This window comes from Osmia bicornis, chromosome 3 (genome assembly GCF_907164935.1).
Source record: "Osmia bicornis bicornis chromosome 3, iOsmBic2.1, whole genome shotgun sequence".
In the NCBI taxonomy this organism is placed as follows: domain Eukaryota; kingdom Metazoa; phylum Arthropoda; class Insecta; order Hymenoptera; family Megachilidae; genus Osmia; species Osmia bicornis.
In genome coordinates this window covers 3,261,456-3,285,446 of record NC_060218.1, presented here as the reverse complement: position 1 = coordinate 3,285,446, position 23,991 = coordinate 3,261,456, and the positions used below count along the sequence as shown (strand labels likewise).

At 32.3% G+C, this 23,991-nt stretch overlaps 2 protein-coding genes across 11 annotated transcripts in view; one reads left to right on the top strand and one right to left on the bottom strand.

Annotated features, from left to right (window-relative positions):
• The window catches only part of LOC114878046 (activin receptor type-2A), a 30,125-nt gene extending 6,432 nt beyond the window's left edge, over positions 1 to 23,693 (bottom strand). Inside the window, exons 1-11 of one of the 10 annotated variants that reach the window (XM_046285110.1) lie at positions 23,100 to 23,693; positions 22,490 to 22,680; positions 22,265 to 22,430; positions 22,046 to 22,200; positions 21,566 to 21,945; positions 21,315 to 21,501; positions 21,114 to 21,251; positions 20,912 to 21,043; positions 20,656 to 20,833; positions 213 to 341; positions 32 to 137 (exon numbers count right to left, since the gene is read on the bottom strand). In XM_046285110.1, the coding sequence (XP_046141066.1) occupies positions 334 to 341; positions 20,656 to 20,833; positions 20,912 to 21,043; positions 21,114 to 21,251; positions 21,315 to 21,501; positions 21,566 to 21,945; positions 22,046 to 22,200; positions 22,265 to 22,430; positions 22,490 to 22,680; positions 23,100 to 23,151 (1,587 nt within the window). In that variant the 5' untranslated portion in view covers positions 23,152 to 23,693 and the 3' untranslated portion in view covers positions 32 to 137; positions 213 to 333. Of the gene's footprint in view, positions 1 to 31; positions 342 to 12,655; positions 12,709 to 15,447; positions 15,845 to 16,207; positions 20,834 to 20,911; positions 21,044 to 21,113; positions 21,252 to 21,314; positions 21,502 to 21,565; positions 21,946 to 22,045; positions 22,201 to 22,264; positions 22,431 to 22,489; positions 22,681 to 23,099 lie in introns of those variants that run through there. The other 9 variants (XM_046285111.1, XM_046285112.1, XM_046285109.1 and 6 more) reach the window with 9 other exon arrangements.
• Positions 4,702 to 15,861, top strand: LOC114877984. The gene is given in 15 exon segments (XM_029191285.2): positions 4,702 to 4,882; positions 5,482 to 6,009; positions 8,687 to 8,837; positions 8,906 to 9,119; positions 9,472 to 9,567; positions 9,879 to 10,116; positions 10,190 to 10,494; positions 10,564 to 12,196; positions 12,265 to 12,551; positions 12,961 to 13,072; positions 13,140 to 13,482; positions 13,560 to 13,800; positions 13,889 to 14,512; positions 14,514 to 14,755; positions 15,003 to 15,861. Coding segments are annotated over 14 exon segments (4,836 nt in total). The 5' UTR covers positions 4,702 to 4,882; positions 5,482 to 5,831; the 3' UTR covers positions 15,175 to 15,861.
• Positions 23,694 to 23,991: the final 298 nt, after the last annotated feature.

Genomic DNA, 23,991 nt, shown 5'->3' with positions numbered 1-23,991 from the left:
TAATCTTTTATATTTCGTATGTGATACTTACATGGTTTCCGATGAAAGGGAATCCCGAAGAAATGGAGCATATGTGAAACTTTCTTGCTTATTGTAATTGGTAACAACAATACCCTTGTCTTCCTACACATTTATCTCTATTAACAATAACTTATTTTATACAATTCAACCTAAAAATCGTATTTAGTACACAAATTTTTCTGCACACGAACCGATTTGAACATTACCAGCTAACGTACTGATTGCAATTTTGGGATGCAGGTTGCCTTCATCTACGGACGAAGCTGATTAGTCGATCTTCAAAAATTCAAAGACGCGGTCACTGATTGGTTGTCATATGGCTGGAGTCAAATATGTAACAAAAATTTTAATTATTTTAAATGTACCACTAAATATCAATATAATTCAGTTTATAATATTGAAATTATTATTTTTTTAATATAGATGTTATAAAAATTCGATTTTCTTATCTTGTATTAACTGTGTCGATAATTGTTACCTTAGTGTTCGAGATATCGCGGTATTTTCAAATATTTTCTTTGTGTACATTGAATACAAAAATTATTGCATATAAATGTAGATGTTTATATATGTTCACAAAGCTATTAGAGTATCTTTATTTTATTTTGAAATAAGTATACCTGTTATGCACAATTTATTGCATAATAAATTTCATTTTAAAAATATCTTTCTAACATGAATTATAGAGCGCTATCGCTTTTATTAGGACGCTTGTTGTTATCGCTTTCATCTGCAGTCAAGCTGCAAGCATAAGGTCACGCAAAGAAATAACAACCTTTCCAGACACGGATATCGGAGCACAGAAAATCAATATAAGGCGAAGTGGGTTTGCTATCGTGGTAGATTCATGCACTTCTCTCGAAGGAAAGGTGTGAACAGAAAATCAGTGACATTCACCGGTATCGGTTAATGATTACGCATGCATGAACAATTTTATAGGTTTGACAAGGATATCATTGAAAAATATTTTGATAAATCGGGAGAAAAAATCATGGATCAGCCGTTCGATCATTGATGCATGGAGAGGGTGCTTAGACATGCGCAGCATAACCTCAAAACTTCAGGGGGTTGGACGTACCACCGACAGTTCCTTATCGTAGTTCCCTTTGCATAGGTTGGAACGACGGTGCTTGGTCGGGGTGTTAGTGCTTAAAATTGCACGCACGCGAAGAGAACTTAAGTGCTAGGAACAGAATCATCCCCTTTCCTCAGAAACGACCAGTCGAATTCAAGAGCATGCGCATTTCATGCTAGACAAGGGTTGTTGCAGTCAGGGAGGGGCTCTCCTCAGCCAGAGTGACTCAGAATATGCATTCCGGAAAGTACATCTTCGTGATTTTTAAGAAGTGACATGCGTATATATCGTTACATTTTAATCGTAAAGTGATATAATCGCGAAATTTCACGCGATGTCATAATTTGTGGCAGTGTTGAGTGTACGTGGATCGGCTGTCAGCTGTCCCTTCACTATGAACGTAAGTACTTTGCTCGCCTCTAATATCGACTCGTTTTCTAGCACCAAGTATACGTGGGCGTATCTCTATTTCCCGTGTACATTAACATAATCACACCAGTACTAGCGCGATACATCATTTGAAACTAGCGAAATACATTCTTTATATACACAATCCTTTATATTTAATGCATTTCCGAAACATAGTTGAACCTAATACGTCATTGACCTCCGTTATACATAAAATCGATGCGAAGGTTACGTCTTATCAAGAGGCTTTACACTTTATACTACATTTTGTACAAATATCTAACTGATGCATATATTGCATCGGAAAAAACATAGATGATTTAAAAACTTTCGCTACATTTCACATTTTATCAATTCGTATATCGAATCATCGTTTGGAATTGCAAACTATATGTAGAAACAAACGATAACGATCAATTTAGCTCAAGTGGTGGAAGATAATTGTACCAACAAGACTGATTCATACTTTTCTTATTTAGACGCGAACTCTTAATAAGATCCAGTGACCTTGTTCCTGAAAGCACTGGTAGGTTTTTATTTGCCTGCACCGGAAAAGTAGCTTAAGAATCGTTTCTTGGTTGTCGTCTTTCTTCAAGCTGCATAATTACACTCTGACGCCTTTATTCGCGTGTGTTGAGATTTATATGGGTACAACCGTATGTCTGTTGAAAAAAAGAAAGAACGAAACAAAGCCATGTGGGCTGCGAAAAGAAAAACGTGTTTCGGAATTGCTAAAGGAGAGCCCACATATCTAATGATTTTATCGCGGCTGTCTCTTGTATAATAAATTTTCTATTACGTATGTATTGAAAATTATAAATCTCTGATAATGAAACTCTTTTTTAGAGAAATTAATAACGCTACTGTAATTCAATAACAAGTTATCGGATTACCATTTTTTTACCATTGTGTAACAGAGGAACGAGAAGAATTCGCCTGTTAGCGATATTTATCTTAGCTCTCAAGTTAACAAGAGAGAATGCACCGCAATCTTTCAATGATACTGCTTCGCTGTACTTGCGAAAGTTCAAAAATAGGATGGTGTTTTATAACGTGTTGGCCACGAAAAGAAATTCACATTCTTGAATTTCTTCTCACAAAAGTCTTTGATTCAAACTATCATACGATATAAAGAAATTAATCGAATATTAATCTCATCATTTCCATCGTCGCTTCACTATAAATATCAAAGGTGAAACTGAATTTCATGAAAACTTGGTGCACTTTAAATGCCACCATATTGCAGAATATATGTATAAAATTCCCTCCTCGTTTTCATTAATGTTACAAATATTGGCAAAGATGTGACATGAAGTGTTAATACCATGATATTTTTCAGGCCTTGACGGCAGGTATTGTCTGCGGCAACGGAGAACGCGTTGGTAAGTTTAATTTTTGCATATGTATATCATTATGATATTTCTTTGAAAGACAAAGCTAGATATGTTTCATTTGATAAAATATTACCTTTTTGTTTTATAAATGAATATAAAATTTTCAAACTGGGAAGGTTGATAAACTCATAATCATGAAACTATATTTTAAGTGATTAATATGTAAAACCTAGTCAAAGATAAAAATTAAAATCCTGTGAATGTTTATTGTAAGCTTGATTGTTATTAATAAATGAAATTTTCAAATTGAAAATGATGCCTCCTTGTTTAATGATCGTGCAGTTGCGCATGGATTTACTGGTCACATGAGAAGTCAACAGCATTATATTTCCTTCTTGCTAATTAGTATAAGAGCGATAGCTTATTGTGTTTTGTAAGCATTTTAAAGCGACTGCATTACAGCCCTCTGAAATATCCTTTGTCCGGAATCATTTACTGTATTTTACACAAAGAAAAGTCTTTAATCCAGTTGAGACAAACGCGATTATTTAGACATCCTGTTTCTTTCTGTTCGCCCCTATAGTTCGCCTTAACCGAATTAATTTTCTATTGATCTTTTGCTGTATTTCGTGAAGTACGGCTTATTAAGTTATCCCAACAATTGCACGAGTATTTTTGGCATTATAATAGTTCATGTTATTAAACACGTAAAAATGCTTATCGATTTGATAAATTGTTTATATTTAGATATTTAATTATATCTTCATAATTAAAAAAAAAATTATCTCATATCTTATTCATTTTATGATCCACAGTACCTACATAAATTAAACATATTATAATAAAAGTTGTTAGTTAAATACAGTATATTATAACTATACCATAAATTTATTCATAAATAAACAAAACCAAATTTAATCTTTCTTGTTCCATCCGCAAAAGCGAAAAGTATTATCGAGTTATTTTTAAGGTTTAATCCGAGAATCGATTTCTCGGAGTAACACAGTTGTAGCGATGACTCGAACTTGCTCCGAATCGAGAGCGATATCTCTAAGCAACTGATGCGTATCGAAGACAATTAAATTTTATCTAATTTCTAAACAAAAGAAAGAGATAAACCTGTAAATAATATCATTTATAATATTTAAAACAAAAATTCGTGATATGTGAAATGTTCTTATAAAAATGAACGTTATATCGATCGTATTTTTTTTTTTTACATGATCTAACCTCTTTTCTATAAACCTATTAGTTAAAAGGTGATCAATTAGGAACGAAGTGAAACCGCGTTTATTACAAACTTTGATATGAAACGCTACGTATGCATTCAATGAGCCACCAGTAGAGCTGCTCTCTATTCTGGCCGAGGCAAAGCGGGTATTTATTAATAGAGATTAAACTTCGCGTCGTGTCGTGCCGTGTGCAAACGCTCTCCCGCGCAGGACACATGCTGTTAGAGCAGTCTGACTCAGACTGCGGTCCAGAAACTGATTCCGCCAAAATAAACGTGGAAAAATCGTGTTAACTACCGATCAACTTGTGCCTATAATCACCAAACGGATTAAGTTATCTACCTGGAGTGTTATCAGAAGACAAGTGTTATCATACAAATGCCTATTCGCGAGTTTCCTTGCGATTGCATTTGGTGTTCCGCGAGTGAATGAACCATTTCGAAAGTAATGAGTTCGTGAACCATCAAGCGAACATCCGGTGCACTGATGACATTTTCGTAAATTCTGTGCTTGTTCAGATTTTTGTTAGAAATTGCATAGATCTTCCTTCTTTCGATCGACGAACACTATTATGCTTTGTGTGTCGACTTAGGTGATATGTCACATTTTCAACACAATATCTGGTTAGAAATATAGTTCTAAATTTACAGAGTATTGGTTTTAATTCGTAAAAAATATTTACGTATTCCTTGTTGTAAGCTTCTGTGGTATAATGAATCGTGTTTATTACTTAGCGCGATGAACCACATTGTGCGTCGTTTACTACGACACTAATCATTCGGCATTATCGATACTCAGTAGACTATCGATAGGTAAACAAGTTGCGTATTTACGTTCTTCGAATGTATATACGTACGCGCAGTTTCTAGTACAATAGAATTTACTAATATTTCATTGTATACTTCGATAGTACACATTTTTTTAATTTTAAAACTCAGTATTAATTTAACCTTTCTGGTATTGCGCTGTTGATAACACATTGTAATTTAATTCATTAGTACAAAAAATTGTTACTTAATGATATTTTTTTTTTACATAGCAGATACTCTACTAACCCACAGACACTGTTAATGTAATTATCAATGTTGTGACTCAACGTTCCGATAGTTTTTATCTTTAACTCGTATTTCAAAGAATTAATCGGTTTGACGAACCCTCGTTATCTCAATGTTCGATTAACTCGGAACAATTGCTTCCCCACTTGTTGTAATTTAGGCAGTTTAACGCGTGTGCTGACGTAATGACTATTATTACTTATTGCCGGGTAGAACATTAGACCAATGCCAAAGGCGTGTTTATAACTATTTCCTTTTCGCTATACATTTCTTGTCGGTAGAAACGAAAACGTGGGTTCATCTATGATAACGTGCAAAACAAAATGGTGTGTTTTAAACAAAGGTACGTTTGAAAGGTGTCATCGGTTGGAGTACAGAGGAGTAATCGACGCTGTTTCGTTCGTCAAAGTGTAAACGTCTTTCATGTAGGAAAAAATGTTGAAAGACTAAAATGTCGCGTCTGTGATAGACGTTTGAAGTGGTAAATGCACGGTGAACTGGAATAATGAATAGTGAACATTGTAAAAGAACGGACAAGCGGAGGTACAGTGGTCTCGCATTTGGATAATTAATAAAACATTGGATAATTTCTTATACATATGTTACTATAATACTGTGCTGTTATATACTGTTACATTTGTGAATCTTAAAGCGTTACTATTATGCTGTAACGTGATAGATTAAAAACAATACTGTACATTGACAAATGATGATAGTGCTTTTGTTGTGCGTCATCATGAAAATAGCTGAATTCTCTGTGGGTCGTATGAGCCCACCATTTCAAGCCCCTGCACGACCGCCACATCTTTATGGTAAATGCAAGAGGCCGGAACGAAAGTATTACCGACGACCCAATGAGAAGTGCAATTGTTTACTGTTTAATCGTAAGGATACAAAACAAATATATTTCTACTTTCACTGTAGAGTATAAATGATTTAAGTACGCGATGGTCAATTTAGATGAAAACGAAAGTTATCCGCAGTAATTAATTTAGCTCAGTCGATAAAACAATGGTGGCAATAAACGAAAAAGTCATGGTATCGAATCGCAATTGTTAAGATTTCACTTTTCTTCCAACAAATCATACGTTTCAGTTTCTCCGTCTATACACATGGATACCCTTCACTAATTTACAATCACTCGTAATCGGATTCATTATTAGCATCATAAAGGAGTCTGCATATTATCTCGTCCAAGGCTGTGCGTGATTCTTAACTATAACTAATTAACGTACGGTTGAAAACGTGGCTAAATAAGAATAGATCGAATAAAATTGTAACATCATAAAAAATGTATAAGCGAAAAGAAATGATTCCCAATTTAAAACTCTTCTACAGCCAAGAGTAGTGGTATTGTGCCCTACTATTTTCGGGTAGCAACTCCATGTGGGAGTACTTTACATATGCTTACTCGAGAAATAAATACTGTGACATCTGGTGAAACGTTTAAATCTCTGATACGGTGACAAATGATGACTCACGATATATTTTCGTGTGAAACAATTGATTTAAAGTCAATCAAAGATTAACGTATTTGCTATCTCAAATTGGAAGAAACCAAAGTCACTTTTAGATTTCAACACGAACGTCAATTCGTGTCAAATAAAATGAAAGATAAAAGTATTAAGTTTTTTCAATTCGATACCCGTGGTAGTTAAATTTATATCCGGTTAAAAAAATTGCACATACGAGCCAAATGGCAAAACCGATCTTTGGCTGAAATTATAGGAGGATTATATTTCGTTGCTTCGCGCGTTAAATTTTCGTCGAGTCGCAAAATTTCCCTCTCGAATTTCTTCCTCCTCTTTCGTTATTTCTCCTACGACTTTGCTAAAATTATCCAATGCCCTCGACATTGCAGACAAAGCACCGTGAAGGATTTTTTCCCTTCGTGTAATAATTTTCAACAACGTTGTAATTTGTAACGAGAATCTTGTTCATCTTAAAATGTTGATACTGTGTCTCAAAATAGCTAAAATTTTGCATGGGATTAAGAAATATTAAACACTCGATAGTGCCAAGACCTTGTACTATTGAGATATTTCAGTAGCTCGGTTTTTGTATTACTCTTTTTAACGAAAGGTAAAGAATTACTTACAGAGAACAGAATGTTTTTAGTAAATGACAAAAGAAATCTAGCGTTTCGTATCGTAACCTTAATTGAAGCATGTTGTATCTGATTTCCTTTTGCCCACCCTTTACGCTAGATTGGTAATGCTCATGCGCCGCATGAGCAATCATGCTCCATAGCGCAGTTAAAATGAATTCCTAAGTATGAGTGACGGGCGGGCTGTCGCCATATGGTCGCGGGCATGAGTGTTTTCGGATAACATTTATTGAATGTAAATATTTTCTGTAGAACAAAACTCAAACGACCCTGGCGATGCGATGGAAAAAGATTTTTCGAGGTACGATTAGTAACGCGCATTTTAAAACTCTTTTTTTTTTCAAAGTTATATTGTACTTTTAATTCATTTATCCTGTACGTTTCAGAAGAATTAACGTCATCTCAATCTTTCTAACAACTTACATAGTCATCAACTATATAAATGAACTTCTGCACTATAACGATGTTTAAAATTATTTCTTAGATAAAAAATTTAAATTTAAAATTAAATTTAAAAATTAATTATCTCTGTAAACTATTTTGTAGTAAACTTTCTTCAGATGTTTTGTCTTATTACGAAGCAATGTTTACAATTGATAATCATCAATCATTTTATATATATGTATATATGTATAGGTGTATATTTCAATTGAATTATACGTGACTATAGATTTCCTTATACCCGAATTAAATGATCCAAACTTTCAGAAAAAGCTACTTAAGATGTTTCTAAGTTACATGAGTTTTCCAGATCATTATCAATTGCTTAATCTAAGTTGATACGTACCAATCGATTAATTATTTATTACGTGACAACTAACCTTAAAACACGCCCTCTTAAGAGTGTAGTGATGACGCGCAGCCTTGATCATCCCCGATACGGAACATGGGTTTACCTGTTTAAATACATTCGCCATAACCTCAGCCTGACGTCATTGGCTGACACTTCTTTATCGTGAACGTTCTACGGTGCACGAAAAAGAGAAGAGTACCGACATGCTTATCAGTGCCTCATTGATGATTTTATCATAACCAATCCAGTGAATCCTCTTCTATATAGTATTATAGAAAATGTGATTCAGTAGTTGGTACTGTGATGTTGCTGTATGTGCGCGGTATGTCGATGGAATAGTTGTTACGTATAATCACTGTATAATATAGAAAAATATAAGTTTGCGTGTCATTTTATGTAATCTCCATAACACGCAAGTCACGTTTTTGTAAAATTTCAATACAGAGTAGCCTGTCATGTGCTGTAATCAAACTATAAATGACATAAATACATTCAACTATGATCAAGTCACATAATTTTCACTAGAAGACACTTTATATGGTGCAGAATTTATGATTAGCAAGAAACATTTTTTATACATGAGATATGGGTCTGCTTCTCATCATTTATTTTTATTAATACTATGAGAATTGCCTTATTAATAGTATATAATGTATTTTAGGTGCAGACAAAGGGGCTGCAGTGATGGAAGATCCACAAACACCAGGATCTGATTGCAATTCCAATCCTGCAACAGATTCTATCCAACATGATTTGATTAGTTCTGAATTTGTGCAGGACAATGTGGAATATCAATGGTTCATTGATTATGGGTAACTATTTGATCAGTTGTAGCATAACTTATAATTATAAGTACTTAATTGTATATAAAATATTTCAGCTACAGAGATGGAGGACTTCATGTTCATCCAAGCGTATTGTCCTCGCTCTCTGCTTCATATACTCGTGAAGATTTGGGCTATTATGATGATCTTGCCCGTAACCTGGATGCTAATTTGGCAGAAATTGATATGGAGAGCTTTCGTACAGCAGACATTCATACTTTGCTTACTGCATTGCCTGTCATGTGTACAGATCCAGTTCAGCATTCAGAGGTAATTATTATATAGATTATTAGAGATATATCATTCATTTTGTAATTTATTATTGTAACAGGTATCAAAGTAATTTTATCAATTTCATAATTTGCCTTCCTGCAAGAATTATTTTTATTGTGGATAGTTTGCAAGCAAATATATTTTGTAAACTTCTTGGTTGCAAGAACTAATATCTTGTAGAGCTATTGTCATTATGAAATAAATTTTGTATAAGTAATATTTTGTTTGTAAATGTTATTTTTTATACAGTAAATGGTTTTAATTACAAGAGCATAAAAAATTCCCTGTTTGCAACTGTTCTTGTAAGTAATTTTTTCTAAATGCACTATGTATTCCATTATTACGACAGTTTAACTATCAAAGGGAACGATATGCCAGTATATCTGGATCTGTCATGGAAAAACTTGACATCGGTTCATCTATCAGCCCTCATACCAGCAGCCAGGTATGAAAATGGCTGAAAATGTTAACTTTTTCTCCTGTGTTAAAAAACTGAAACACTTACTGACATAAATTTTGCTTAACATAATAATGAAAGACAATTTGCTTGCAATTCCTCTGCATGGTTAATAAATAAAAAAAAAATGAATTTAATTGCATAACAAACATAAAATGTGTTGTGTACATTGAAATTAATAAAATAAAGTTTATCATTTAACAAAGGCATGGAAACAAGCTTTACTAGTTTTACAAAATGCATGATACTTAATTTTAAGTTGTACGGGATAATAATAATACATATATCTTAAATCAAAGGGAGAAGATTCAGCCTGTTCAACAACAGATACAATTTCTATATGCAAATCATCATTGCTTTTTTCCCCTCTGAAAGAGACACCCGTACTACCACCGGGAGGTAGTTACAGTGTTGACTCTCTGGACTGCGAGGACATGCTGCTCACGTGTCAAACAAACAATAAAGACAATTATACTATTGCTTTTGAGGGTAGTATCACGATGTATTCAGATGGTTCTCAAGATTTTGAAAATCAAGGTATAAAAGTAGCCAGGTTCTGATTTACACGACTAACAGATAAATATAATTATAGTTCTTTTCTTTGTTACAGAAAAGCAAAAGACTTATGAAACAGGAGAACCATATTATAATCGGAATACCGATCTGAAAAATGTGTTGGACGTATCATCAATGGCATGTTCTGATTCTAAAATATATACAACATGGAGCAATTTGAAACATTCTTCTATGAACAAAATCATGACTCGTCATCCTTCAGGCAATAATAATACAATTCCAGAATTTTTGCACGGCGTTGAAAATATAATATCTGGAACAACTAAAAGGAGTCAGAGTCTGCCAGATCTAACACAGGCTACGCAATTACAACACATTAATATGCCTCTCAATTTTTCTGTAAGTGTTAGAGCAATTGTATATTCAGAAATTCATACATTTTTTATTAAAATACATATTTTTCAACAGGTTGATTCTGCAGAATCAAATAATCATGCACAACAATTACATAGTTCGGGGTCTGTAATGAGTCGGTCTATAAACGAAGAAAGTTCAGACAATGGGGAACATAATGCAGCAGGAAAGAAATTACAGAATTTAAGTCTCGTCAAATTATTTATGAAACAAAAGAGTATGAGCGCCGAAGGAATGAGTCTTACATTGGATCAGTCAGACTCTGTTAGTGATAATGGATGGCCTACGAGCAACAGTGCTAGCGATAGTGGTACTAATACAAATACACAAATACAACGGCAAGATGTAAATGATACGACTAAACGTCAAGTTCCAGAAAGTGATTTTTCTATTAATTGGGTTAAAGGTGATCTTTATAATAATCAAGAATTAGAGAATCAAAAGGATAATTTAAATAACATTCCAAAACACTCGTCAATGATAAGCGAGCAAAAGGATGAGATGTCATCAGCGTCTGTGGAAGAATTATCAGAGAGTATGTCTAAATCGGATTTAACGCACGATAACGATAATGATCAAAACGACTTTGATGTTGCTTGTGAACATCAGCAAAAAACAGCGTGGATTAAATCTGTGGAGAAAAAGTATCCGATTTGTAAAACAACAGGGATTCAAGCAATAGCTGAAACGGACGATAATGCTGTTCAAACATCTTTAATATATACACCGCCTACGACAGAAAAAGAAAATCCTTCTTTAAGAGAAACGATCGTTAATAAAAAGCCGGTTTATGTTGTATATCCGAATTACGCATTGCCCGATTTATCGTTTCTCAATATTAAAGATTCAAAGTTAGATAACGTTGCGTTAAAACCGCAGGGCTTTGGAAAGAACAAAGTCAGTTGGAAACATACTGGTAGATCTGGTAGACCGTTCTCCTGCAATGACATAGACGCGTTACGTCAACGTGGATTTTCACACGTTAAAGACTGGGAGTCATTGACATTCCTTTTGCCTACCGAGTACAAGAAAATTTTGCACGATGTACCAGAAGTTTCAAGGTACATCAATATTAACGAAGAGGTTAAAAAGCCTCTTTTCTGTTTATCACCTCCGATGCGTCACAAAGCTCGTCCTATAAGTGAAATAATACCAAATAATTCATCTTCTACTAGTAGCACCGCAACGCAGCCATCATCTGGATATCGTGGATCGTCTACAATATTAACTGATTCTTCAACAAATCAACAAACATTAAATAACGCAACTAATCCACTATATCTTTACCGTTATGATAGTATTAGCTCCGAGGCCAGTTTAGTAGGTAACGATAAAAAAATACATAGGCAAATTAATAAAGCAAAAACGTCCTGCCCGTCTTTACCGAAACGATCGATTTCGTTGCCACACGGAGATCGTGAGTCTGAGTTTTCTAATGGAAAAGTGCCACCAAGACCACCTTTACCCAGAAGTATTTTAAGAAAAAGTAAGGTTCCTGCTAGTAAAAGATACAGCATGTTTGAAATGGGAGATGTAGAAGAAATAGAAGACCAATCGCCTGAAGTAAATAAAAGAATGTCTTTGCAAGAACCTTATTATATGAATAATGATTTACCATTAGCGTGTCGAGGAAGAATTGTCGACTCAGAAAAGGATGTTGATGAAACAGAAGAGAGATACCATACAGGTAAATATTTATTATTATTCTACTATTAAATTATTATTATTTCATATGCTGTTTTGTTTATACTTTAGAAAGAATAAATGAAGTGCCTAGCACAGGGGACGTAGAGACTGAAAATTTTGAACATAATGAAGATGATGTTAGACAATTGGAAGAATTTTTGAAACGTAGTGGTTTTTCGTCACAAAGTAGTGACGGTGATACAGAAAATCCCGATGTGAAACTAAGATCATACGTACGAAAATTTTTATCTCTCAAAATGAATAAAGATATTACCAAAGCTACTGATATGATAGAATCACAGAAAAAGACTGTCAGTTTTGCCGTGCACCAAAGAAAAAAATGTTTAGACAATAAGGTAATTTTTTGATATTGAATGTTGTACAGTACCAAGCATGGTAGACTTCCACGGGTTCCTTCCCCTTTTCTAGATTCCACCTTTTCCCTTCGGAGTCCCAGAGGTGAATGACTAGTGGTCTATAGCCGAATGAATAGAGGTCCATGGCTCCCCACTACTTGCGCATAAACGTTTGCGCGGGAAAATTTGAATTGATATTTACTTTATTATTCGTACTTTTCAGTTATATACTAAATTTTATAACATATAATAATTAAAAATTATATTATTTTTTTTCTAAATCACTTTTAATATCAATATCGTTAAAATCAAGGTTTTGTAAATGTCTGATTTCTATAGAAGCCTATTGTGCTCGATACTGTACATATGTATATATTTAATATGGATTTAAAAAATGCCTATTTTTCAGACTAATAATCTAAATACCGTTACAAATGAACAAAGTAAAGAACCTGCACTTGTAGAAGAAAGGAGGGATACGAGCCCTGATAGTAAATTACTGGATTTAGATGAAAAAAGAAGTAAATATATTATAATTCTTGCATTTCTTTTTTTAGAAACATATATTATATATAAATTAATTTTCAGAAATGATATTGTCTGCAAACAAAGCAGTAGATCTATTGTTGAAATATTGGAATAGCGAATCAACTCATAGTAGATCGAATTACAGTGACAAAAATGAATGTGCTCAAATTTGTCTTAGTAATTTATGTCCAGCTTTATATGCTATCATGTCAGATGAATTAAAACCACATTTAAATTCTACATTCGGACCAATAACAAATAGTGTTTGGCAAGTCGTTGAAGCATCTTCTCAGCAAGGTCCTCTTACCAAAACATTGAATGAATTAGTACAAAAAATTAATGGGGAAGATGTTATTACGGAAGGAATGTTAAAGTTTCATGCATTTGTGTTCGGTTTGTTAAAGTAAGTTGATACAATTTCAAAAATAATTTCACGTATATTGTATAATCATTCTATAATTAAATTGATGTCTTTTGCAGTTTAAGAGCTTTAGATGCATGGTTTGCATACCTATGTACCAGAGAGTCTATCCTCAGGAAACATTATAATAGTAACAGTTTATTCGTCGCAGCTTTAGCCAATTCAAATGCACGAGAAGTTGTCGATGCTCTCTTATACATTCTAAATCCCCTTGCATTTTGTCCATTTCAGCTTGATCTTCTATATCAGTATCGTCAACTTCATAATAGTTTCGGTAATTTAAATAATCATAACGTAAATGTAAGTATTGTAACACGGTTTCATACACGCATTATTTATTGTCATAGGCTTCGTTAATAATGTTTAAAACCCAATGATGATTTTGCAGGCTGTAAACTTTAGAAATGTCGATCGGTCTCCAAAAGAACATCATTTTGATAAAACTGACACTTGTGCAATGGTTTCTAGTCCAAGAAAAATACGTCCAAGATCCTGTGTCGCTTATGGTAACTACGACGATAAATCTGGAGATATGCATAAGCCCGATATGGAAACTGTGAAGAAACGTTTGAGCAATCCTATAGGTTCAAAAGTATTTCGCGCTCTCGACAAACTGGCTTCTGAAGATTCTGAAGACTATACCGATAGTTTAGAACATTCACCACTGAATAGAGCGTCGAACAGACATCCTGTATCTACGAAACCTCATGGTCAGGATAAAATAGATGACGATGATAACATGCCTGGTGAAGCGAAATTTAGGAAACTTCAAGAAAAGTGGGAATTGATGGTTGGAAAAGAGGAGTCAAAGAATCAACCAGCATTGTCATCACCTTTGTCACCTATGCGAACACCAACGAGTTTAGGAAAATCTAAAATTCCTAGGCTTCTTACTTCGCCGGTAAAACAATCAAACGCTATATCGGGACCTTCCAAGAATACAAAATCTCCTGTTTCGGGAATTCCATCTTTAAAGAAACCTGTCATGCTTCCGATGACGAAAACCACGCCAAAAAAAACCTGTCGAGGTAAAGGGTAAAGATATAACTAAACGTACTAGCAGAGTGGATCAGGAAGTTGTAGGGACGACACGAACTCATTTAACACGACCTAGTTCTTTACCTTACAAATCTTACGGGGTAATGTCTAAAGAGAAAAATTTAGTATCTCCACAAAGACGGGCAGCATCTACATCTTTACCACGACCAACCACCGCTACTACCACTACAAGAAATACTACAAAAAAACGGCTTAAGTATGTAAAAAATAAAGTATCAGTAGTGAGATATATATTTCATTAATACCAAAGTTAATTTCTAATTTTATATTATAAAATTATGTTCTGTACTTAGTGGCATACAGCTAGAGCTTAGCAATATTATTTATAATTTTTACTGCATCGTACATTTTTTGTTCTTAGGTGTAGAGCTTAATCTTTCGTTGTTTTTTCTGTTTTCTTTTTATAGATTAATTAAATAACAGTTCGCACATCTCGATTCCAGAGAGGTTCGTACACTTACACATAGAATGCGATCTGAAAATGGGCATCTTGCATTTGGAGAAGGTGAGAAACTGAAGGTACTTTTAGAAGTAAATAGTAAATGGTTATTATGTGCAAGAGGTGATGCAAAAGGTTTGGTTCCGCGGATGTGTGTGCACTATATTCAAACTTAGCCGAACGTTTCACATCAGTAAATGAAAAAGAATAATTCAAAACAAGTGGAACAAAGTTATAAAACTTCAAATGCCACGCTGAAGACGTTCCGATGAAATCGAAGAAAAATAATGTACAGTGTATCAAAGGAAAAGTATAGAATTGTTTTTAAAGTATGATACAGTAATTGTTATATGATTCATAATTGTTTGAATTGCTTCATTTATATCAAGTTGCGATAGTATTATCACTCATCTATTGTCATTGATAAAGAAAGTAGATATCGCTAGTCATAGGCTTTCAAACCAGGTTATATTTAATTAATTGAACATATACCTATTTATAACCAGAATGTACATATATACAGTAAAATATGACATAATTATGATGGATAAAGACGACAATGACATGTAATAACTTATAATATTATGAATGTAACTGTGATCATAGTGTATAGGTAAGTTTATTAATGCAAATGTGCGATACCGTTGAATTTTTATTTTTAACGTTGTAACTTATATTTTATTCGTATCTATTCCGTACTTCGCACGTTTAATGAGTATCTCATTTAGTTTTACTTGATGTGTAAATTATTGTATCTGCGCGCTTGTGGTTCGCAAAAATCACATTTTTTTACTTGCTTCATGTATTCTTTAGTATGCCGAAGCATACAATGTAATCAAATAAAATCTGAAATTGTAATTGTATCCCTGTATATTTCCTCGTATAATATTCCCTGTAAGGCATCTTATTTATTTAGAATATGATGGTAGTGTGAATAAATATAAATAATAAATATGAAACAAGCAAATTACAAAACAATGCTCTGCATCGTTTAAAGTTACTAAATTTGTCAAGCTTCAAATACATGTCAAAATGATATCAAGTTAATAAATTCATTATATAACTAAACATAAAAAAAGTGTGGCTTTATACGTATTTGATACGTTTGTATATATAAATAAAATGTCCACGTTTATTAAATACGCTTTTTTTTTTTTTTTTAATGTGTTCCCATTTCTCGTAAACTTTGGTAAACCAATTTAAGCCGTCTCGCTTACTACAATGTTTATTACTTTATGTGCCTTTAACTATGCAGATTATGTTATATATTACATTATTGACAAAATAAACTGTTATAAAACAGTTGTAATTAGTATGATAAAAGATCATTTATCACTCCTAATTAATAAAACAAAAACGAAATTATCTACATGCTTAGATTACAAAATGTTATAGTATCTTTTTCCAAGCACCGATCTTATTCTTTTTTTCTTTATTCCCTCTTCTATAATATTAATGTCTATAATCGATACCATGATCGTTTCATATTCTGAGGAACTTTTTCTATAACCAACATTCCTTTTATACAATGCTATGAAAAAGATGATGTTCCATAATTAATGGATTTTATTAATATTAAGTGTGAAAGTAACGTTTTCCACATTGGTGTGATATAAAAATTGCATCAAGCTATCATTGCAAAAATTTGTTGCTAAGTAATATGATTTTAAAAACAGTTACATCCAATATGTGTAGGAACATTCTATTGCTATGAATTATATTACTTTTTAACTGATAATTAAGAAATTACTTTGTTTTTTTTTAATGATCTTACATCTAAGGTATGATAAGATTTCGCTCAAATCTTATTTACAGTTTTCTTATTTCAGACCAGATGCAGATACGAGACATGCCTCATTAGTCTGTTATGATACAATGTGATACAAGCGAAATACATAATAAACAAAGTTTTACAAAAATTTACCGTGTAATGAGTTGTTCAAAATCGTATATCAGTAGTAACAACAACAGTACCAGAAACAGACAATGCGATTAAATGACATGTATGTCACGTATGATATGAAACTGATTACGGTATCGGAAATATTTTGATACTTTAACGCTAAATTACAAAAGATGCTCGTTATATTTACAAATATGATGTTAACAGATATTTTACGTTACGCAAATACAAATATAATTATTTAGCAAAATTCAAAATTTCTTAAATACAGGCTTTCAACGAGTACACTATTCTCACAATTCATATAAAAAATTGTATATAAAATTCAATACTTTTTCAATAAAACCAAAATTATTAATCAAAATATTTATACAATTTGAAGTTACGAGAAAATATAACTCAAATTGAAAGAAATTATAAAATTACCTCTTAGTTTACATTAATGATACTAATAAGAATTTCTATACCCTAAAAGTTAGAAATTACAATATTGATTTACATTAGTATACAGTATATTATATGTGACTGGAATGCCATTGTGGTACTGTCAATATTAAAACCTAACTTCTGTATATATTCATGGGATATGATTCAGTTGAGTAAATGATAAGCGGTGTAACATGATACATTGTATGCACGCCTATGATTTGTATGTCTATCTATTTACACGATGTTTTAAAATATTACCTCACCATTGCATTCTCTTAAATTTGTAAGCATAAAATTGAAAACATTTTTTTTTATCATAAATAAACATTTCACTTTAGTCTTACCTTGATAGACTGATTTCCTTATATTAAATGCATTGCTTCTTCAATTTTTATACAAAAATTTCTATTGAATCGTGTAACTATATAACAAGTTTTAGCAATGATGAGATTAAAGTATTACTATTACACAATTTTTACAAACAAATTGTCCCGCATATACAGCATACATGAAATAAAAAATTGTTTAATTGAAACTTCTTTTAAATAATGCAGTTCTCTGCTTTTCGATATGTAAAAGTCCAAAAATTTGTTAAATTCTAAATAGTTTCATAATTAATCCATAATTGATTGTAAAATGAGTGACTTAAATATGTGACAGCATAAAAGTAACTATTAAATAAACTCTGTACTCTATAATTCTCTAATTATTCAACATTGTTATAACTATATTGCATTGCAGTGACAAATAGTATACGTAAAGATCTTTGATTTTATAAAATAAAAATAATACTATGTAATCAATTATGGATTAATTTTTTATTGTAACGTGGTGACATGATTGCTTCATCTGTTACATCGCCAAGCTTCGCCTGGCTTTGCCCTAGTAAAATGCACCCCATACTTACACACATACCCATCTCTTCCATCCTTACCATAGCGAGGGAACCGAAATCGGCGAGTCTCCCTAATTATTAGCCTCTTTTGGCATAACGATTGTAAATTGGAAATATAGTAACGGGTGCGTTCCGCGCACCCCGGAATTTTGGGGTGATAGGGTAAGGGTGGAAGGGAGGGGGTGTATGTAGGTACGAGGCGCATTTTGCTAGGGTAAAGTTAGGCGAAGCTTGGCAATGTAACGGAGGGGCAATCGTGTCACCACGTTATACTATTTATAACATCATACATTAAAGATTGATTAGTATATACTACCGATTTCAGTGTCTCTTACATAGCTAAAAATCAATATACAAAGATGAAGCTGCAGTGTGTGCATATAGTATTAGTCTTTTGGCACTGCTAAAGCCTGGTATCAGAGATAAAACAATTTGTTCATCTTTTACTTGCTCTGATAAATCATGATCATGAAGTATGGGCAACATTTGAAATACAGTTAGGCCTTATTTATGTTGTTTATGATACTTAATCCACATATTTATTATCACAGCTTGTAGAACAATTATGCGACCTTCAATGCGACAAACTAATTTAATTTTGTAAAATTCATTGGCTTAACTATTTATGAAGAATGTTTCGTTATTCTATAAGTTTGATTGATAATGCAATTTATTTTTAAATGGAATCAAACTTATTTCTTAGTTTAATGAGAAGGATTCAGAGCAAGTAAAAGAAATTATTTACTAAAACTATAATTTAAACGAACAATACTTTAAACGTGCATCTTGAATGGCCATTGTTTAAAAAAAGAAACTTGAAATTATTTTGTACGTTTCTTAAATGTATTCAGTCTAATTATAGAATTTCTAATGTAATCAAATTGAAAGGACATCTAAAATGTATAAAGAATTGTAAACCTTTAGGAGTATTGTCTCAATGTTCATTTTTATATGACATTTTCATTCTAAGAAAGAGTAACATAATATTCTATACAGCTTGTAGAAAACTTTATTAAAAAATATCAATTTCATTCAATCCGTTTGGTGTATATGTTATTAAATAAAAAACAAAAATTGTAACATTCAAGAAACTATCAAAATGAGGCATATCATACTGAACGAGCACAATGAAAATATCATGGTAATATCTATTATCTGTGCTGTAATATATTGGTTCAAGCAAGATGCTCCGTTTTTTTAAATATCTTCAATAATATTGTTGCGTTGACGCGAATGTGTCTTCAGGATCCAGTTGTAATAAAAATGTCTCGCCGTGATTCTCATCGACGCAACAATATAAGTAGCACGTGACAGTTATGTATTTAACACTTCACTGTACACACAGTGGATGTAAGATTCATTTCGAAACTAGATTACACGTGTAATTAGAGAATTTTTTATACAATCGTGTGCTATTATAAAAAACCTAACATAAATGAAGCAAAACATATAAAGGAAGACTTTCATTTTGCTTAATAAAATTTAATCCATGAACATGAAAATAGCATTAATTTTGATTGTTTATAATATATATTATATATTCTAAATTATAAAACTAGTTATCATATTTACCAGATCATATACGTATATAAACCAAACCATTTTAATACGAATTGCATGTCAATTGATTGAGCTTTCAAAAGAGAATCAATTTTTTTGTTATGAAAACATGTTCATGAAAAAAATTTTATTTTTAAAAATAAGGTAATCACCTTAAATGTTGTATAAAATGCAAAATAACCATATTAACTTGTTAATTTCATGCAGAAACCCTAATAAATTCCCCATGGCTTCCAATCAGTTAACTTGACTGTTTCTACCAGGTACTTTGTATAAAATTGTTGAGGCATCTTCTTTGTAACAATTCACGTACAATACGATTTTATAGATAAAAATTATTCATTAAATTTCACTTGGCTAGTATTCACTTTGTCATCTCAGAACAATCATTGCATAGTTATCAACATCAATGAGGAATGTAACTGCTCTATGTTTAAAGAAAGTACTATTCATATGAATCTCAAAATTGTTGTTAATCATCATTAATACTGTATACATAATAATTTCTCATCGAAACACATTTCTGAAAACAAAAAAGAAAGTAGGAAACTTTGTCTTCACACGTTATGGATTCTTATTGCAAAACTTTTAAAAGTGCAATGTGGTTATATAATTAAATGAATGAATAATTTATTTCCCTAATAATAACGTTTGATAAATAACAATTTTAAAAAAATCGTTCCTTTAAAAATAACTCGATCTGATATCTTACTCTATAATAGAAATAAAAAAATTAAAAATAGAATAATTATCACAAAATGGTGTGTACTATTTGAACATTCCTCATTGATGTATACGTAAAAATTATGATACAGCAAATGGTTGTGCAATTTCACTAAAGCTATAATACACATAGGATTAACTACATACTAGATTCCTTAGTGGTGATAGTCTCGTTGGTATTATCAACTCGTATTAACGTCGACGAATTTAAAACAAGCGTCCTACTCAATGTAGCAACTCTTTCCATTACACAAGAAGCTGAAAGACGTGCTTCAGCATCATGATCCCAACACTCTTCCATTGTATCACAAATTGATTGAAGACCCTGAAACAATAATAAATCTTCTTAAGCCTATTACACGTAATAAACAATAACGTTTTACATCTTTACGAATATCCTTACGTGATGTTTACGCCACGTTTCTAAAATGATCGGCCTTTCTTTTTTATGCACAACACTTTCTTGCATATCTTCTAAAGTGGGATGAAGACCGACTTCATCCTCAAATGGTAATCTATATTCTCCTATTGGTCCCTAAAGTAACAAAACATGACAATTAACAATACAATATTTTGTAAATTAAAAAATATAAATAAAGTCTTACATCCTGTACAGTGCATCGAGAAGCTAATTCCCAAAGCACCAGACCACAAGCGTACATATCGATTCGTAAAAATGAATCTCTGGTGAAATTAATTGCTCCTTCTAAAACTTCTGGAGCCATATACCTTCTCGTTCCAACCTGAAAACCCCCCCAAAAATAAATTAAGTTTCATAAATTCCACCGACTGAACAACAAACGTACCTGCCCGTGGGTATCGCCGCAGGGTTTTCCAGGATGAAATATTAGTGCTAAACCAAAATCTGCTATACAGGCACTCATATCAGATTTTAGCAATACATTTTTTGACTTGAAATCCCTATGAGCCACAGCAGGTTTATAGCCATCTGCTTTATTGGCTGGAATTTCCTCATGTAAGTGCATCAAGCCTCTAACAAATTAAAATATATATTAAAAATATATATATATTTCCTAAATCTGTATTATAAAATTACCTTGCCATAGATTCTGCTATTCTACACATTTCAGGCCATGTAACAACATTTGCTTTCAAATAATCACATAATGAACCTTTTTCATGGTATGCAGTGATTAACCAGAATTCAGTTTGTAAATTATCCCCTCTTTTTTCAACACCTATGAAACGTAATATATCTTCATGGTCCATATGTGCCAGTTTGAAAATCTCTTGTTCAGTTTGCCAAGATTGTTTGTCTTGTATAGGAAATACTTTTACAGCAACAATTTCATTTTTCAATTGTGCCTTCCACACTGCTCCAAAACGACCGCGAGCTTTAATCTCTAAAAGCTGTATTGGACGCAATCCCAAATTAGGAGATGGTTGTGGTAATGGAAGAGGTTCTAATGTTGGAACCTACAAAAACCAGTTTATAAAGTAATTATACAATGAAAATGGTTAATAAGATATCATCAAAACCAAAAAATTTAATATTTAGTAATTGAGAGATCTGTACATATGCCTTCCAAACCTCGTTGAAATATCTCAACTTCCTCCGCCGATAACACCAATACAAAAATGGCAGAACAATAGCAAGAAGAAGCATAGGTATTGATATTGATAAAACGAGTGTTATTATTTGTTGCTCTGTATTTGGAACAGGTTCTGGATCTAAAAAAACAATTTTATTTAATACTTAAATGCGTTTAGTTCTACAAAAAAAGTAAATATGTACCTTGTATACCAGGTTTGGAAGAAGAAGTTGGATGAGGATCCCATGTAAAATTCTGATTACACATATTTCCATCGCAACAACAAAAAAATAATTCTTGTTTCCTTTCTGCACTGTTTTCAATGCAGTGTGGTCTATCATAACAATCATTACTATCCAAAAAGCACCCCTAAAATTCATAATAAATAAATAAAAGACAAATATTAATAATATACAATATTTTTATACCTTTAACTTAATTATAGATTTTTTAGTAGCATTGTCAATTTGCCATAATACATAACAATGATTTCTTTTGCCTGGATCATGTGGTCCACATTCTTCTCTTCCTGAACATTCTTGTTGGGATTCTGTACACATTGTTTCATTATAAAATTCGCAAACTGAAGATCCTTTGACATCGTGCCCTAATGTAGGACCTAAAAATAACAATGACTATAAATTTCTAATATCAACAACAGTTTGTGGTACATAGAATTTTTTTAAATTGTATTTACAAACATTAATGACATCAAAAGTAAAATACGTATTAATTTAACAAAAACAAATATATATTTTATGTTAAGAAATAAACACTTTACAATCAATAAAGTTTCATATAAGAAAAAGAATCTAAACAATCACATAATTGTCATTCAACGATATAGCAGATAATGAACCACGTATATACATAAACTATAAAATTTAATACTGTTCATAAAATACATAAAATTTAATAACGAAATTTAAAACACATTCGTCAAAAAAGTAGAATCATAGTCTCTGAAAAATTTCACATTAACGTATTTTAAGTCGTGGATACAACTGTCAAATGAAAGATAATGGAACAATCAATTACCTAACAATCCTAGGATGAGATATGGCAGTATGGTCGCATATGCGGACATCATGAATGGATCGTAAAAGCATACCAGAAATTTGAAGTCTATATAGACGCACGGTGTTTGAGAAGTGGCTAAAGCGCCGGACTTTGGTGCGCAAGGTCCGAAATTCGCGCTTAGCCTTCACATCTGGGTTATTTCTATATACATAATCCACATCATTGTATATCTGTCTTTTAAATACGGTTCTACGGATCCATGTTTACAGAGGCTGAAGTTGCGGCAAATTAAAAAAATAAAGGAATTGAGTCTATTAGCTATTAAGCAAATTGTAGTAATTCATCCACCAACACATCTCTCTTCCTCTCCTCTCCCTCGCTACTGTCGGAACGCTCAAACCATAGATTTATGTCACTTTTTAATCGTCGAGACACTGCAATATCAGTCACATTCAATTGATTACATTAACTTCGACGAACAAACGGTCGAATTTAACGAATACAAATGCACTTGTGAAACAATACGTTCTAAAAATATTAAGAAAAATCGAGTAAAGCTTAAGCACTCGTAAAGTACATACCAGACGCACGGAAAGATGAATCATAAACTAATGGATTGCAATAGAATGACTACGTTGATGGAAAGCTAATGGGTGTATTTGCAATTTCCAATAGTATCTTTTTAATTAGCAGAAAAATAAAATAATATGGTCTTGTTTTATTTATTATATATTGGGAATAAAAACAAAATAGAAAGAAAATTTTATCTCGAGGGTACAAAAACACAAATCAGGGATAAAGTAATATCTTATTACCAGTAATCTTCTATACAAATAATGAGGAATTCACTTTAAACTTTGAAGTTACTTTATAAACTGAGTAATATTAATTTATAGCATATAAGTATAAA